The sequence below is a fragment of the Rhinatrema bivittatum genome, unplaced genomic scaffold, assembly GCF_901001135.1.
Source record: "Rhinatrema bivittatum unplaced genomic scaffold, aRhiBiv1.1, whole genome shotgun sequence".
In the NCBI taxonomy this organism is placed as follows: Eukaryota; Metazoa; Chordata; class Amphibia; order Gymnophiona; family Rhinatrematidae; genus Rhinatrema; species Rhinatrema bivittatum.
Genome location: NW_021821010.1, coordinates 56,245 through 74,326, shown reverse-complemented (window position 1 = coordinate 74,326; position 18,082 = coordinate 56,245). Strand labels below are relative to the sequence as shown.

The following is an 18,082-nucleotide window of genomic DNA, read 5'->3' as shown; positions in this document are numbered from 1 at the left end:
TGCATGCCTGGGTGCGTGAGTGGCAGCTTTGTGTGTGTGTGTGTTGGAATGCATGCCTGGGTGGTGAGTGGCAGCTTTGTGTGTGTGTGTGTTAGAATGCATGCCTGGTTGCATGAGTGGTAGTGTGTGTGTGTGGTAGAATGGGTGCCTGGGTGCATGAGTGAGAGCTTGTGTGTGTGCGGTACAATGGGTGCATGAGTGGCAGTGTGTATGTGGTAGAATGGGTGCTTGGGTGCATGAGTGAGAGCTTGTGTGTGTGGTACAATGGGTGTATAAGTGGCAGTGTGTGTGGTTGTAAGTGACAGAGTATGTGTGAGCTTGTATGTAAGTGACAGCATGTGTGTGATTGAGAGAGACTGGTCAGGGAGGTGACTGGTGTGTGTGTGTGAGAGACAGAGACTGGTCAGGGAGGTGACTGGTGTGTGTGTGAGGAAGAGATACTAGTTAGGGAAGTTACTGGTCTGTATGAAACAGAGACTGGTTGTGGGCCCTAAGGAAGAGGACTGTGAGGACATAGCTTTAGCAGCCACTGCTGCTTCTGGTGAGTGCTATTGGTCTGCAAGGGAAAGGAGTAGGAGAGTTGCTGGAGAGGGTAAGTAAAGGCAGCTTTTTAAGTTTATTTTTCTTGATTGATTGCCATTTTAATTATTGGGTGTTATGTGATGTGTCTGCTGTTTTGAAATATTTTGATATTTAGACAATTTTTAATAATTTTTATGAGTTTTTAATTGTTGGATATTATTCTGTTCATCAGCTGTTTTGTAACATTTATTAGTATAGTTTTACAATTATTTCTAAGTGGGTATCTATAGCAGCTTGGCTTGCTCTGTTTTCCCAATAGGAGGTGTATTAGTGTTTAGGGCCTGGTTAATTACTGTCTTTTCATAAGGAGGGGTATTGTGCTTGCCAGTAAAGAGAGTTTGCTTTGCTTTTACTGAGATGTCATCAGATCCAGAATATCTTTTTTTTGTATGGTGAGCTGTACGGGTAATGCCCTAGTTCTGCTCTGTACCCATTTTTGGGGGTCGACGTGGTTCCTGAGGATGCAGAATGTATATTTACATTTTGTCCCGTGATGGTCACATGTTCAGTGTGTCATGCATGTGAGAACCATCTGTCAGGTGTGTCCCGGCCGAAAAAAGGTTGAGAACCACTGTTCTATACAATGTAACACGTTATTAAAATAAACCTTATAAAATACAAGTTGTAAGTAAATAAAATAAAACATTATTAAAATACAATTCAAATCCATAAAATTAAATATCCATTTCAAATTTCAAGATTAATAAACATTTTACAGAAAAAAAAAAATTCTAATATCTACAACTAATTAAAATTCAGAAGAAGTTAAAAGGAAAGATAAGATTGTACGTTTAACCTGCTTGTGTATAAGCCTGTTCAAACAACCAGGTCTTCAGAGCTTTTTTAAAAGTGCCAACATTTGATTCCTGCCTTATATCTAGTGGGAGGGCGTTCCAATGGCCTGGTCCCGCCAGAGAAAGGGCTCTTTCTCTGACTGACGTAAGATGTGCTAATTTAGGCGATGGGACTGATAGTACGGCCTTTCCTGACGACCTTAAATTTCTTTGTGGGGTATGTATATGCAATGATGCATTCAGCCATTCACAATTATTACCATATATAGATTTTTGAATTAATGTCAAGCTTTTATATAAGATGCGAGATTGGACTGGTAACCAATGTAATTCCATCAGAACTGGTGTAATATGGTCGTACTTTCTTTTGTTGGTAAGTAACCGTGCTGCCGCGTTCTGTAACAACTGTAAAGGTCGAATCGTTACTGATGGGAGACCCAACAACAGTGTTACAGTAATCCAATTTAGGCAATAACAGTGCCTGTAGCACTGTGTGAAAATCATTCGCATGTAAATATGGCTTTAGTTTTTTCAAAATTTGTAATTTGTAAAAGCCATCCTTTACGGTAGTCTTAATAAAGGATTTCATATTTAATTCAGTGTCTAGGATGCATCCCAGATCTCTAACCTCTTGTTTTATATTAAAACTTGGGTAAGAATTAATGTCATTAAGAACATTAATTCAGCCTTTCCTCATAGGGGAGCTGGTCCATCCCCTTTATCATTTTGGTTGCCCTTCTCTGTACCTTCTCCATCACAACTATATCTTTTTTGAGATGCGGCAACCAGAATTGTACACAGAATTCAAGGTGCAGTCTCACCATGGAGCGATACAGAGGCATTATGACATTTTCCATTTTATTAACCATTCCCTTCCTAATAATTCCTGACATTCTGTTTGCTTTTTTGACTGCTGCAGCACACTGAGCCGATGATTTCAAACGCCTAGATCTTTTTCCTGGATGGTAGCTCCTAATATGGAACCTAACTACAACAAGAGTTATTTTTCCCTATATGCAACACCATGCACTTGTCCACATTAAATTTCATCTGCCATTTGGATGCCCAATCTTCCAGTCTTGCAAGGTCCTCCTGTAATGTATCACAATCCGCTTGTGATTTAACTCCTCTGAATAATTTTGTATCATCCGCAAATTTGATAACCTCACTCGTCGTATTCCTTTCCAGATCATTTATAAATATATTGAAAAGCACCGGTCCAAGTACAGATCCCTGAGGCACTCCACTGTTTACCCTTTTCCACTGAGAAAATTGACCATTTTAATCCTACCCTCTGTTTCCTGTCTTTTAACCAGTGTGTAATCCACAAAAGGACATCACTTCCTATCCCATGACTTTTTAGTTTTCTTAGAAGCCTCTCAGGAGAGACAGTGTCACAAGCCTTTATTTGCAACTACCTGAAGTTTATTCCTCTGTTTTCAATCCCTTCCAATGCAGTCTGGCCAATACAGAGACAGTCCTTGCCAGAGGCCAGAGGCCACCAACTGCGACTGCTCCTGGGATCTGGTGTGTGTACACCAGGGCCATCTTCAGATTCGCCCAACAGGGTTGATCGCGTCCTGGGTTAACCCCCCATTGCTTGCAGGGACTTGCAGTCTTACTTTTCTTACGGAATGCAATAGGGAACTGGATCTATTGGGCGGGGCAAAGTTCTAAAGATCATCTGCTATCTTATGAGGTACCTCAGGGATCAATCCTTTCCTCAAGCTTATTTAATCTTTATTTGGCACCCCTTGCAGCTAAAACTTGAGAAATTTGAGATTGCCTTTAGAAGCTCCTACTACTCCTTATGCCCAGTTTGCAGAGACAAGGGAAACCGCACATTCCATGGCAGCTCCAATGTTATGGAAGCCTCTTCCTCAAGAGTTGCGTCTCACGACTTGCACTAGAAGCTTTACGGTCATGCTAAAACCTCATTTGGTTATGCAGGCATTTTTGCAGTGGCAGTTTATGATTGTCTGTATTATTTGATCTACAGAACTGGCTTTGTATTGGGTTTTTTTAGTTAGGTATTGGGGCTCTTTGTTGCACCGGCCCCTTGCCTGTGGAGCCACTATGACCAACATCAGTCCATAACAGACTGAACCGCTGGCTGCCACTGCCGGAGACCAGGCCGGTGGGGCCAAAGACTGGAGCCACTGGCCACTGCCAGAGACCAGACAGATGAAACCGAAGATTGGAGCCGCTGGCCGCAGTCGGAGGACCAGGCCGGCGGGGCTGAAGATGAGCTGCTCAGCTGGGGTCCGGTGTGTGTGGTGCGTATGTGAGAGGGGGAGGGTGTATGTGAGAAAGGGAGGGTGCTTCTGTATATGTGTGTGTGAGAAAAGGCGATTGCTTCTGTTAGCGTGTGCGCGGGTGGCAGGGAGGATAGAGAGTTTTTGCATCCACTCTCTCTCGCTAATGTATGACAATCTTAGGATGACTGGAAATCAAACAAACATTCCCAACTATGGAAAGCACAAGATTTATTTATCCTTATTTTTTATTACTGGATGTTATTTGATGTGTCTTCCAAACACCAAAAAAATATTTCAAAACACTAAATTTTGAGTTCCGCAACTCAAAGGAACTGCTTTTCGCCTTATTGCACTCTGATAAAAATAAAATAATAATAATAATTAAAAAATTGCTTAATCGTATACACAATGTAAATTTGTATATAATTCCTACCTTGTAGGCACTCTCTCCTGCTTATTTGCCCCTCTCTCCAGTTAGAAATTGTTTAACCTATCCTTCTTTTTCTAACAGCCTAGTTCCACTTTCCCTGTTATAATGTAACTTTTTTGCTTTCATTGTTAACTGTTTCCCCCCAGTTACACTGTAAACCGGTACGATAAGACCTTGTCTTGAGCATCGGTATATTAAAAGAATTTAAATAAATAAATAAATTTAGAAAAAAAGTTTTTAATTACTGGATCTTCTGTTTGTCAGCTGTTTTGAAATGTGTGTTCATTATTTTAGTATGGGATTAATATTGTATTTTATATTTCTTAGTTTTATTGTTTAATGTTTTAGGAGGAATGGTAATGTTTTTGCTTTTCATATATAGTGCCTGGCTTGTTGCGGTTTCCAGCTCAGTTTTTGTCTGCACAGGTGTGGTGATTTTAGTTTCCTGCAATCCACCCCTGGTTATTTATCTATAATGTATGTGATGTTGTTCGCTGCCTAGAGCTTCAGCATAGGCAGCCTAGAAATATTACAGAGATGACAATCAGCACTAATGCATGTGGGAGATGATTGGGCAAACTCTCTTACTAATCTTAATAATTGTCTGCAAAAAAATTCATTCGAGAGAGAGACTCTATAACAGGGTACCATCAAGCTAGGGTGAGATAACATAGTACAAAATTTCATCTTTGTGAGACTTTCCTCACTTCAAATGATGTCAAATCTTCACCAAGGTGTACTGGCTGTTTGTATGTCTCACTCTACATGTGAAACTGGCTCCTAAACCACCTCTAACACCTCACTTTGACCTAATTAGATGGCCCTCCTACAGAAATATAAATAGGTGCACACAGTGAGGCCCTCCCCAGAGGCTCACTCTCTCTCTCTCTACTCCACTCTTCTCCCTCTCTTTCTCCTCCCCAAGCTCAGAAATGGCCAAAATGCAATTCCAAAAATTTATCACAAATTGCGTTATGGCCATTGCGGGCATATCGCACAGCCTAACGCCAGGAAAGAAGTGTTAATGCCATAGCGCATTCTGATGAATGACCCGGTTTGTTTGAAATCCCCTCAATTACTGCGGCACGGCTTCAATCTACTCATTGGCCAGCATTTAGCTGCTGTGCTCCAAAGATTTGGAATTCTCTCCTCAGGAACTCCACGATGAATTAAAATATCTTCAGTTCAGAAAGAAATTAAAATCATGGTTGTTTTAAATTTTAATTAGTGGAATTATGAACATTAAAAAAAAACAAAAACGTGCATGCATCCACATGCGCGCGTTATAAAATACGATATCCATGTGCGCGGCGGATTTTAACATCCGTGAGCGCACGTGCGGAGTCCTCCATGCGCAGGGGTGGGGAAATTTTAAAAAGACAACGCATGGTGACGCGAGTAGGGCTTCCCCGGTTCCCTCCCAGTCTGCTCCAATTAAGGAGCAGACTGGGAGGGAACTTCCCTATACCCCTACCTAATCTTTCTACCCTTTTCCCTTCTCTTCCCCAACCCCTAACCCTTTCCTAGCTATAATAATTTTGTGGAGTTTTTTTACCTTGCTGCTCCAAAGGAGCAGCAGTAGACTCTGCGCGCTGGCCAGCTGCCAGCGTCCGCTTCCCCGGAACAGCAGCTAATGGGTCTGTCCTAGCCTACTCCCCATCCTGCCTGGCACTTCGTCGCATACCGGGGATTACGTGCATGGCCGGGCCTGTTGTAAAATGTGTGCAATGCACGCAAGGCCCAGCCAGGCGCATAAACCCCGAAATTTAGGCCTGTAGCCCTTTGAAAATTTACTTGTAAGGTTTTAGTCTGTTACGACAGTTTTTACTACTTGGCAGGATTATTTATTATGTATTAATTATGATTGTTCTATGAACTGTATTTGATTGAATTGCAACCCACTTTGATATTGTAACGATCGGTATTATATGAAATCAAATTACAAGTTTCTACTTGCAATGAGGTACATCCAAGACTAGATCAACTCTGTCAGGTGTATCTGGAGCCAGGTGGCAACAGTCTTTAGGCAGGTATGAAAGGTGTGACTGCACAAGCCCCACATCTACAGGGGCTCCAAGGGTGTCACACCATACATGCCTAAAGATGGATCTGTAGTTTGGGCCAGCAGCAGGAGATGGGAGCTAGACTGGGCCCAGCTCCTCCCTATACCAATGGGAGCTTTTGTAGATGGACTTTTTGGTTATTACACGTTCTAACAGTGTCATTATTCCCGCTAGTCTAGTCTTGAATAATATTCAGTTTACTATGGCACCTCATGTTAAAAGCCTTGGTGTATGGTTGGATTCAAATTTATCATTCCATGAACATGTTAAAGTCTGTAATTAATGTTTTTTTCAAACTGAGGTTACTTCCTGGCCTAAAAAATCTGCGTGAACCAAGTGATTTTAAGTTGGTGGTTCAGGCATCAACTTCCCACTATCGATTTTTGCGATGCCATATACCTTGGACTCCTTGAATCAACTCTGCAGCTATGTCAGCTTCTTCTCAATTCAACTACATGTCTAATTAGTGGAGTTAAATGCTATGATCATATTACCCTTACTTTAATACAATTCCAGTGGCTTCGCGTTACAGAACTCACTCAAAAATATTATTATTTATGACTCAAACTATTAAGTAGCTCTTCTTTTCCTTGGGCTAATTCATTGCTTCGTATTTATCAACCAACAAGGAGTCTCAGATCTCAAGAAAGAGGCCTGCTCAAGGTTCCCTCAATTTAAACAGCCAGACTATCATCTACACTAGACTGTCTTTTCCGTAGCTACACCTAATTTATGTAATTCTATATCCGCATCTCTAAGACTTGAAGAATGTCCCAAGAAATTTAATATAACTTTAAAGACATTCCTGCTGAAGCAAGCAATTAATTAAGAGGTGCCCGTATATATTCAATAGCGACTCTGGCGCAATCAGGTTCCTTTCATGTTACATAGCTGCGAGGAATAATTAGGGTCAAGTCAACAGTCCTACAGGCCTTCTTGATTTGGCAAGTAATTTGTCTTATTTTAGGCTGATTAAGAATGTTTGTTTGTGATTTTAGATTGTTTTATATATGTAATCTGTTATTTTGTTACTTGTAACTATTATGTAAAATCGCTTATTTTTATTTTATTTATTTAAGGCTTTTATATACCGACTTTCTTGATACAAATCAAATCAACTCGGTTTACATTGAACTAAGCAGAACTATAACCAACCAAACACCACAAAGCAATTAAAAATTTTAATAAAACTTAGGCCTGGATTTATCAAAATGTGGTAAATATCGCATGCGATGGGAAAAGGGGGGGTGTTTTATGGTATTAGGGAATTTATCGCAATTTGCACTAATACCTATGTGAAGAGCTAAGTTACCGCAAATTGATGTTACCCAGGTAGAGAGTCCATCAAGCTAGGTTGAGAGAACACTGCACAAATCTCATCTTTGGGCAAGTTTCCTCACTCCGAGGGTCATCAAATGTTCACAAGAGAGCACTGTTCTAGTCGTACGTCTCACTTTGAATGTCAAAGTGGCCCCTAACCCCCTACACTAATACCTAAACCTCACCTCAAGTTACTAGGTAGGCCTCCCATAGAGATATAAATACATATCTAGGGTGATGGCATTAAGGCTAGGCACTCTCTCTCCCCCTCCCCCCCCCCCCTGAGATCACTGATAGCTAGGTAGATGCTCTGGGAAGTTCAAACTACCAAAACCGACATCTGCGAAACAGATCGCAACAGGTGATCAGCCGTACCGCAAGCTATGGCACAGCTTAACACTCCTGAAAACATTGTAGCTAAAATCCGTGCAATAGGGCTTCGCCCAGCCCTAACTCCTCCTCTTTTTCGGATTTGCATCGCACCATACGATATGGCGCTATCACATGTGTTAAAGGCATTTTCGCATGCGTTAACGGGGCTTTTCGCATGCGATAAGACCTCAACGCATTTTGATAAATGAGGGGGTTAGCTGCCAGAAGAGCACAGTGGCGGCAGGTTGTCAGTGAGCGAGGGGGTCTGAGAAAAGCCTCTCATCTCATTAGTGCCGCGGCCCAACTCAAGCAGAAGAATGCACCTGGTACACACCCTGCACATGACCAGAATGTGCCGCTGATGAAGGACGGTTGGGACTGCCTCTTCCTACCCCTTAGGAGCTGTGAACACTGCCTCTGCAGCATCTTCAACCCCTGCCTGTCCGAACAGAAGAAGCTGAGCTCCAGAGCTGAACCACGGCACCACCGCACAGCCACTGTACAGAACTGCGGAAAAGCAAACTGCCACATCATCAGCTGTGCGATTGCCCCTTGAAAATTCTGCTTTAAAAACTCTTTTGGACCTCACATGATGAACATTCTTTTAGCTCATAGATCCTCACTAGCAAGATATAAAGGACTATAAAAGTACACAGAATGTTCAGCATCCATCAATCAGAATAAGAAGCCAAGCATTCTATATTGATAATGCATAATAATGCAAAGCACAGCAAACAGAGCTGTTAGTGTTACCCCTTAATTCAGAGTGCCTGCAATAGGCCACTTACCTCTTGTGCCAAGCCGACGAATCTCCTCAACTAAGAGATTAACTTCATGGTCAACATTCATTTTTTGAGGCCTAAAATTCAGATTTATAAGAGCTTATAATCAAAATCTTTCATAACTGCAAATAAAATGTTACAGTGTCAGCATAATATTACTTTAAGCAACACATTACAGCACCTGAAAGAACAATGTATGGAACAACTGAAAAAAGTCTCAGGAAATGAATGAACGTCGTGAATGGCCACGTCAGCGAGAAGCTGCTTCAGGACATCGGGCCTGTTGATTACCAGAAAACTGCTGGCTGTGTTTTGTGTAAGTAAACACATTAAGAAAATAAAAGCACACATAAGTGTGCTCCATGACTGGGCACCTCCACCACGTTCAGGCTTTCCTACTTCCAGAAACCGCTTTATTTATTTACAGATTTTAAATTCAGCAGATTTCCAATTAATTGTTCAGTGCAGATTACATAAGAACATTCATAAATCACAAATAAGCAATACAAACCATACTACAAAATACAGCACAGCAAAAGATTATATTAGAGCTTTCTCACAGGGCAAGTTTTAAGAGTTTTATACTGGCTTTTTTAATATTGTAAGACTTTTAAATTTTCTTACTCCTCGACACTGCCTCATACTTCGAAATATAATTCTTTGCCAGTGATGTCATTCTATTTCACTTTTTGTGGGTGATTAATGCAGCTTCACAGGAAAACAAAATAAAATAAGAACATGGGTCTGTGATTCATTGAGCTCGCAAAGGAATGACAACCCATTCATTGCCATCACTGACTGTTTGCTTAACTTGTAGAGCACATCAAAACTTTTCTGAGCTCGAAACCCTTGTGTAAGCAATGCTTTCCTCTCTTAATGCAGCAAGATCCCCTATGTGTAGAAAACTGGACTACAACCATCACTAAAGCAAGGAAGGAGAACTGCAAGGGTCCTTTTTTTTCTAAGCTGGTTCTGCTTTACAAAAAGAAAAAAAAATGCGGTTTTTCATTTTATAAATTGGGAACTGAGAAAATGGCTTGTGGGGGGGGCGGGGAATTCAGATTTCCTGTCTCCTATTCATCCACATAGTTTCATGAAAGGGCACCCAACTCTTTCCTACAAGAGTTCACTTAACTATTAAGTAGTGAAAATATGGGAAAAGTCTGTGTTATCCACATTTCTACAGGCGCATGAATAATAAAATCCTAATTTGTAGACAGCAAAGAAAATCTTTATGCTCTCGATTACACAGCACCAAAGCCCCGACTTTTTCCATCTACGCTGCCCAGCTCAGTCATGGCTCTGAGCCTAATCCAGGGGACGCGGCGTAGCGAGGACAGGAGGGGATCTGAATGGTCAAAACCTGCACAGCAGGTGAGGACCCATTGGCCCGACTAGTCGAGCAGTTGTTCCTGCCTGCACTTCTCTAGCTAAGCATAATCACCCAGCTGTCAGCTGTACAAGCTGAGCTGCTTACACTGCTAGCTCTGGTCTTCACCCTTCCTTATCATCTCCCACCATGCGAAGGATATGTCCCAACGGCCAGTTGTACAAGCCTGACCACCTACAGGATATTGCTTACTGAATTTAGTGCTGCCATCTCTCTTCTTTGGTCCCAGGGAGAGGAGCATATAACTTTCCATACTTAAAAAAAAAATCAGCATCCAACCCCTCCCTCCCACTCTTCTTACCACTGCCCCTGGGTCTGACCCAGCTGTGCTCAGGTTTTGTAGAGGGGTCTTGATTTCCCCACCCTCTGATGTAGGCTCCTCCTCACATCTAACAAAACAGCAAAGAAGGCTGCTTAATAAAGCCGTGGGAGAAGGAATACACAATAAGCAGCCAAATGTCCAATCTGTATTAGTTTATTGTGTAGAGACAAATATGTGCAAATGAGCCCGACTCTAGCTGAGTTACGCCGTCCTTCAATAGGGCTGCATCAGGGGTATTTGCATATATGGATTCTATATCTTCATCAATTTATGTACATAAACTGTGAACGATACCGAACTTAATACTTCAAATCCTGAATTGTGTGCAATCAGTTTGGTCTCTTTCGGAAACAAATTGAAAACATTGCTCAATGTTTTCAATTTGTTTGCAAATACCCCTGATGCAGCCCTATTGAAGGAGGGCGTAACTCAGCTAGAGTCGGGCTCATTTGCACATATTTGTCTCTACACAATAAACTAATACAGATTGGACATTTGGCTGCTTATTGTGTAATTCCTGCTTCCTCCTCACATCTAACATCCTCAGTATAGAAGCCTTTCCTCCTATTTTCCCAAGCCTTCCACCGCCAACTTTACATCCTACCCCTAACTCCTTTTCCCTGAATTTCTTTTGCATCTTCCTGCTAAATATGAGAATGTTTCTATCACATTCCCCTTCTTTTCTCCAGTCAGTACATTTTGGTATCAAGCCTTTCTTTGCAGGCTCTCTGTTGCACTTCCTGTGTCATTTTCGTAGTCCTTCTCCGAACTGCTTCCATTCCCGCAGCGTCCTTACAAAAAGGTGTGAGCTTCAGAACTGAATACAGTGCAGTTAAAAAGAACATGTTGGCGACCCACTGAGCTCATCACTGAGATTTTCAGCAAAGAGCAACCAAGTACAGGATATTTTATTTTTTAACATGAAGTCTAGAAGGTGAATTTTAAAGGCCTGACATATGCATTAATCAGGCGATGCCTGAATAAGACGGGGTCACGTGCGCCGAGCGGATTTTAAAAGCCGACGAAATACGCGCCTATCTCCCGCAGCACACACACATCTAGAAAGTTTTCAAAAGGGGGCAGGATGTGGGAATGGTCTGGGCAGGGCATGACCACAGATGTGCAAATAAATACGTGATCCAGCGCGCGCAAGGGGCCCCCTGCTGCGTAATTTAACTTCTGCTATGGATGATGTGAATTAATTAAAAAATAAAGAAAAATAGGCAGATCTGTGGGATTTTAAGGGTGGGGAGGGATGAAGGATATTAAACTACGGAGTTTGAAGGACCTCTCTCTTAATTGGGGGACAAACTGGTAAAACTGGGAATATCATTGGCGCACGCCCCCTTTTAAAATCCCCGATTTATGTGGAAGCAGCGGCATTTCCGCGCATGCGCGTACTCCCACTTAAAATGCGACGCACGTGTGCACACAGCCAGGCTATTTTATAACGTACGCGCATATGTACGTGCAAGTTATAAAATAGCTGCGTGCCTGGGTGCGAGCCAGCGCCCGCACACCGGTTTGAAAGTTACCGTCCCTGTACCCAGCCCTCCTCCAGGAATTAGCAGCATCTGCGAAAGTGTTTGCTCTGCACAGCCATCTCAACCTTGCTGACTTGATAAGGTTCCCAGAGGACAGGATACACCCCTAAATGAAATGTTTAACACACTGCATTTGAAACTATTTGTCATGACTCAGGGTTTGGCAAGCATCAAGCCAAGTTACGTTCCCTTCCAGACAGCTAGCTGGATTCTGCTTTGCTGAAAAGCCCCTTGAAGAGGAAACATTTCGATAAGGCAGTGTATGCCCTTTTTTTTTTTTTTAATGGAAATCAATTGCTTCCTGATGTCCATACTATTTTGAATTATTTGGATTTTAGGAAAGCAGTAAAGGCAATTCTCTTTGTGCAAGCTTTCATTTGATGTCTGTTTTTCAGCTATATTTTTAATTTCTGTTTTTTAGTTTATCATTACTGAATTTTACTGCATCATGTAACTGCTTACATTATATGTTTTATCTCAATTAGAGATCACTTTTGTATCTAGTGAGTAATACAGTGTTTCCTAAATAAACAAAGTGGCTACTTGATAGGCTCCACTGCAGGGGGTGGGTGTCAGAGGACAGCAAAGTGAATAAGATCCAGAAGCCAGACCCCCCCCCCCCCCCCAAATCACCGAGAAAATGATTTTCATGTTGCTTTCTTCTCTTGGGATATGCTGCATACAGTACATGGGCGGCAGAGTTGGTTAGACTGATGCTTCTGGCCATTTCTCAGCATGTTTGCAAACAAAAGCACCTCTATAGAAAAAGAGAAGCACTGCTAAATTGTATTTTATCTACCAGTGATTAACAAACCCCCTGGAGTGGTCTGCAAGAGTAAGACCCTGTAGCCCTACTGGCAGCTGCTATTTTGATTCCGGGGAAACTGAAGTTATTGCTGCAGGCGGGGGAACGCTGGATGCTCCACCTACAATCCACAATGAGCAGAGTCAAACATATTGAACCTGACAACAGTATCATACAGGTAGGTTTATTCAGTGAGGAACCGACATGATGTGATAAAAAAAAAAAAAAAAAATCCAGAACAGATGCCTTGGAAAGCACAGAAATGAACGAACGTTCGTGATTCTGGACTGTAATATATGCTGGGGGAGAGTTTCAATCACATGCCAGCCTGCTTGGATCCTGAATGACTGCCATTCAGTCAGAGGAAGCCACATCAGTAGTACGAACTGCTCTCCAGACCCCGGAACGACCACGCAAAAATCTAACCAACTGCCAGCATCCCATGCCCAGAAACAGGATGATACAGGATGATACAGTGGGATACGTTTACCCCATCTGCCTGGTATCTCAAGAGAAGACAGGAGCGGGATGGTTTCCTGTGCCAGCAGACTGGCACATTCACTGCACAAATGTGTGACTTTCCTATAGACTTTATGCTTTGATTTCTTATAAAAGGCCTGATGTAGAAAGGATTTTTTCCCCATTGTGTGTCTATAGAGATAAAAAAAAAAACAAAACTTGGTAAAATTGGACTCAAAGTGCTGTAATCGCTATCAGCCCTATATACAATCAAAAGAATTCAGACAGTTCAGCCGTATCTGTGTGCGTCACCAATGTTATCATAAAAAAAAAAAAAAGCTAGAAACCCTTTCTGTGGAGGCACCTCTCAGAGAACGGGAACAGACTCCTACTTTCTTCTCCTCAGAGGACTTATGAATGCAATTCATGCATTGTAAATCAGAAGATAAATGAACGTTTGGGGAAGGGAAGGGACATAAACCTTTGGGGGAATATTTTTGTATCCATTCAAGGACTGGTATGACAATCTTAGATCTTGAACTTTTCCCTCTCTAATTACAGCACCACAATTTAGCACTGCGAATGCCGATGAATTTTAGTCTCCTGTGATTCATAATTTACAACTGATGCTGTATCTCTGTTCTTTTAGTTTTGAGGGGGAAAAAAAAATATCTCCCCACCCTCCTGCTGAATATAACCGTGTTTCCCAACTCGTGTGATCGGCTGTGCCACGGAAACACTGCCACTGCTCGATATGCAGATCCAGACCAGCTCCTGGGCTCAGCTCTCAGCAACAAGAGACACCAGCGGTGGCTCTTAAAACATGCAGCAGCTCTTTTCTGAGAACAGGCGTAATCATGCCTGCCTGCTCTTCCTGGCTACAGCAGGAGCCCTGAGGTGTAATTATTGGACAGCATGCAGGGCCACGGGTATCTGGGCCCCGGTTGGTGCAGCGCAAACCATGCACACAGCACCTCCTCACCTTCCCCCTCTGAGTCCTTCCAGCCTCTGTCTTATCCCCGGGCTAAGTGACACTGGGAGAGGGTGCACTGAGCACCGGATGAGACTCATTCTGAGTGCTGGAAGTAGGAAGAGTGGAGGAGCTCTGGTAGCCACATGCAGCAGCCCAGTGGAGGCAGCAACCTGTGCTTTAAAACTGGGAGCTAAAATTCAGCGCACAGTTTCTTAACGCACGGGTTCACTTTCTTTTTTTTTTTTTTTTTTAACTCCCAATGCAGTAAGCTAATACATCAGAGTTAAAATACGTGGATACAAAAGTTAAAAATGTGCACTCAGCACAGACCGAATTCATACTTTCACTCAAGAGAGGAGAAAAGCAGCCACGGGATACCTTGTGCGTTTCTCCCTTACCCACCACTGGCTGTAGCCTCCCGTCCAGGATGACCCCGCCTGCAACCCAGGCCGTAAACAGGAGTCCAACTTAAAATGAAAGGAGCCAGGGAAAAACTAAAGTTAAGTTTCTCAATGCTGATTTCATTTCAATTCATTAGTGCACTTCCTCAACTCAAGCCAACACTGCTGCGGGGCGCAGTTCCCAACTCACTGTTAAGAAAGGCTTCTGCTTTTTCTTAGCAAGGGATAGTAACTTTAAAGCGAACGCACGCGTGCCTATCTACGTGCATATGTGAGCGCAAGCGCCCACGCACTGGGATTTTAATGTTGTCCGCGCAAGTGCGCACATATTATATAATACACGTCTAGCGAGCATACGTGTGCTCCTAATTTTAAGCAGTTACACAAGGAAACGTTACTCGCGCTGTTTTCCTTAGGATTTGCTGCCATTTACACGCACAAGTGAGCACATTTTATAACACATGTGAGTGAAGGAAAATTAACAATTTTACCAGTTAGACCGGGCAAACTGCTGGGCTCTCTCTAGGGCAGCAAGACCTTCAGCCTGCACTCACCCCAGTTTACCCAGACCCCTCATCCAGTCAGTTATTGGCTATAGAAGAGTTTTATTCTGAAGTAAAAATGCACAGGTAACAGTTCACCGGTTTTAAAATTGGGATTTATGCATGTAAAATGTTGGCCCTGCCCTAAATCAGCCCTTTTTCTACCCTTAGCAAAGTTATTCATGCGCCAGTACCTACATCGTGGACTAATGCAAAATGCCCTCGTTTGCATGGGATTGCCGTGGGAGAGCACTAAGCAGGGCTCACATTTCTGAATGCACAGTTTGCGAGTGAAAAACACCTTCCTGCAGCGGCTGCAAGGCTTACACTCACAAAATGAGCATACTAGGGTGGGTGAAACCGTGCTTTCACCTGAACACCTCTTACTGCATCAGCCTGGGCTGGCTGCCCACCAGGGCTGGATTAAAGGGCGGGCCAGCCAGGCAACTGCTCGGAGCGCCAATCTGTAAGGGGCACTAAATATCAGTCTGAAGGGGGTGCCAAGATCTGCCCTTGTCTCAGTCCTGTCGCCCAGTGTCATACTGGCTTCTCCCTTCTCCTGCATTTGTACTGTATATAGCGGGAACTGGACCACCGTGATAGGTTCATGGGTGTCTGCCCCCTCTTTCCCTTGGTTTGTAAATTTGGAAGAGAGCCGGGGGGGGGGGGGGGGGGGGGCTTTCAGAGCTGCCCTAGCTCTTCTTTTGGCTGTATGAGTCCTCTCCACTGCTAGCCTGGTGGAGGCTGATGTGCCACACAACATTTTTGTTAATGTTAGGTGTGCCTTGGACTTGACATAAGAACATGCCATGCTGGGTCAGACCAAGGGTCCATCAAGCCCAGCATCTTGTTTCCAACAGAGGCCAAACCAGGCCACAAGAACCTGGCAATTACCCAAACACCAAGAAGATCCCATGCTACTGATGCAATTAATAGCAGTGGCTATTCCCTAAGTAAACTTGATTAATAGCCGATAATGGACTTCTCCTCCAAGAACTTATCCAATCCTTTTTTAAACACAGCTATACTAACTGCACTAACCACATCCTCTGGCAACAAATTCCAGAGTTTAAATTGTGCGTTGAGTAAAAAAGAACTTTCTCCGATTAGTTTTAAATGTGCCACATGCTAACTTCATGGAGTGCCCCCTAGTCTATTATCCAAAAGAGTAAATAACCGATTCACATTTATCCGTTCTAGACCTCTCATGATTTTAAACACCTCTATCATATCCCCCCTCAACTGTCTCTTCTCCAAGCTGAAAAGTCCTAACCTCTTCAACATTTCCTCATAGGGGAGCTGTTCCATCCCCTTTATCATTTTGGTTGCCCTTCTCTGTACCTTCTCCATCGCAACTATATCTTTTTTGAGATGCGGCGACCAGAACTGTACACAGTATTCAAGGAGGGTTCTCACCATGGTACGATACAGAGGCATTATGAGATTTGGGAAATGCTGATATAGCAAATGCTTACCATTTGACTTGTCTTTGCACCTTTAAAATATTATTCTCCCCAGATTCATTTAAAAAAAAATGTGCACCAGGCATGCACATTTTTACCCTCAGAAATTAACGCCTGCCCAGAGCAAGCAATTTCCGAGCAGCCCAAAAAGTGTACAGAAAAGCAGAAAATACAAAAAGTACAAAAACGTTTTTAAAAACTAAATAAATAAAAATAAACTGCTGGCAGTCAGGTTAGGAAAAGGGACGTTCAATTAACATTTGAATATTCGATCGTGCGCCCAGGAGAGGCGCCTGGGCGCGCAATAGGAAAGCAGGCACTCAACACTGAGCGCCTGTTTTCCGTGCAGATTTACTGGATCAGCCCGAGAGTGTAGGAAGGCATAAGAGTTTGCAGTGGTGTGAAGAGGCTCAGTGTGCATGCTATGGGACTCTGCCTCTCTTTTGTCTGTAAAATGTGCAGTTAAGTAATAGGTCATTTTAGCACTAAATTAAATTTCGTCTCAGAGCGGTTTGCAAGTTCAGGAAAGGGAGGAAACTGTGGTGAGCAGCCAGTACATGTGGGGCATGACAAGCCTCTTGAGTCATCGCACTTATTGCTGCACGACAGCTCGTGCCTGAACTTAACTGAAAGCGGCAAATAACTCGAGGCAGCATGAGGTCAGAATGGAGAGACTGCTGCACCTCTGGAAACTTCAGACACACTTTCATCACTTTAAGCCGGATGTGCTAGGCTTTCTTCCCAGACATAAAATGGGCCAAAAACACCTGGCCATAAGCTCCATAAGCGCATCTTCATGCAATTTTGCTTTTGTATTAAGAATCAACACGTCGGGGAAAAAAAAAGTGAGAGTGAGCCCTGTAGGGCACATTTTTTTGTGCCCACGTCAACCATGCTGACGGCGTCCAGGTACAGTAAAGTGATGTGCGCTGCCCTGGGCACGGAAAGGTGGCCACGAAGGATATTTTTTTTTTTTTATTTACGGAAAAGCACCGAATCTCTCTTCTATAGCGAGTCCCGCCCCGCCAGGACGGGACAAAGCGTGCACCAGCCCCTGTCCCCGCGATCGGAGACGGAGGGAGCAGCCCGCAGCCCCATCCGTGGAAAGGAGAAGCACGGAGCGAAGGAGCCGGGCTCTCCGGCTCCTTCGCTCCGATCCGGAAACCGGCCCCGCTAGGCTCGCCGCGGACCTGGATGAAGCTCTAGGGGGAGAGTTATTTTGGGTTGATTTGGTTGTTTAAGTATTATCGGTTGTACTTACTTTTCGTTTTCTAACCGAGACCAGGCACCAAAACGAGATCCAGGAAGTGATCGGACCGAGGAAGGCCGGCAGCTGAAAAGGCAGCGCACGCTGGAGGTAAAATGGGCGGACCACTCCAGATATTACCCCGCCCACCTGTGGGAGCGCAGCCTGTGAGGGGCGGAGCCTGAGATGGGGAGGCGGGACCTGAAAGGGGAAGGCGGAGCCTACAGATCTTGCGCTGCATGCACCTTCGCTTCGCCTGACCCGACAGGTACCTGCGGGCTGAGACGGCGCCGGGAAACTTGTCTTCGGCTAAGTTATTCCGTTTCCATCGTCCCT

General features: G+C 43.6%; 1 protein-coding gene across 1 annotated transcript in view; it reads right to left on the bottom strand.

Annotated features, from left to right (window-relative positions):
• The window catches only part of LOC115082367 (costars family protein ABRACL), a 35,519-nt gene extending 17,645 nt beyond the window's left edge, over positions 1-17,874 (bottom strand). The window contains exons 1-2 of the mRNA XM_029586599.1: positions 17,762-17,874; positions 8,608-8,678 (exon numbers count right to left, since the gene is read on the bottom strand). Coding sequence (XP_029442459.1) covers positions 8,608-8,668 — 61 coding nt within the window. The 5' untranslated portion in view covers positions 8,669-8,678; positions 17,762-17,874. The remainder of the gene's footprint in view (positions 1-8,607; positions 8,679-17,761) is intronic.
• Positions 17,875-18,082: the final 208 nt, after the last annotated feature.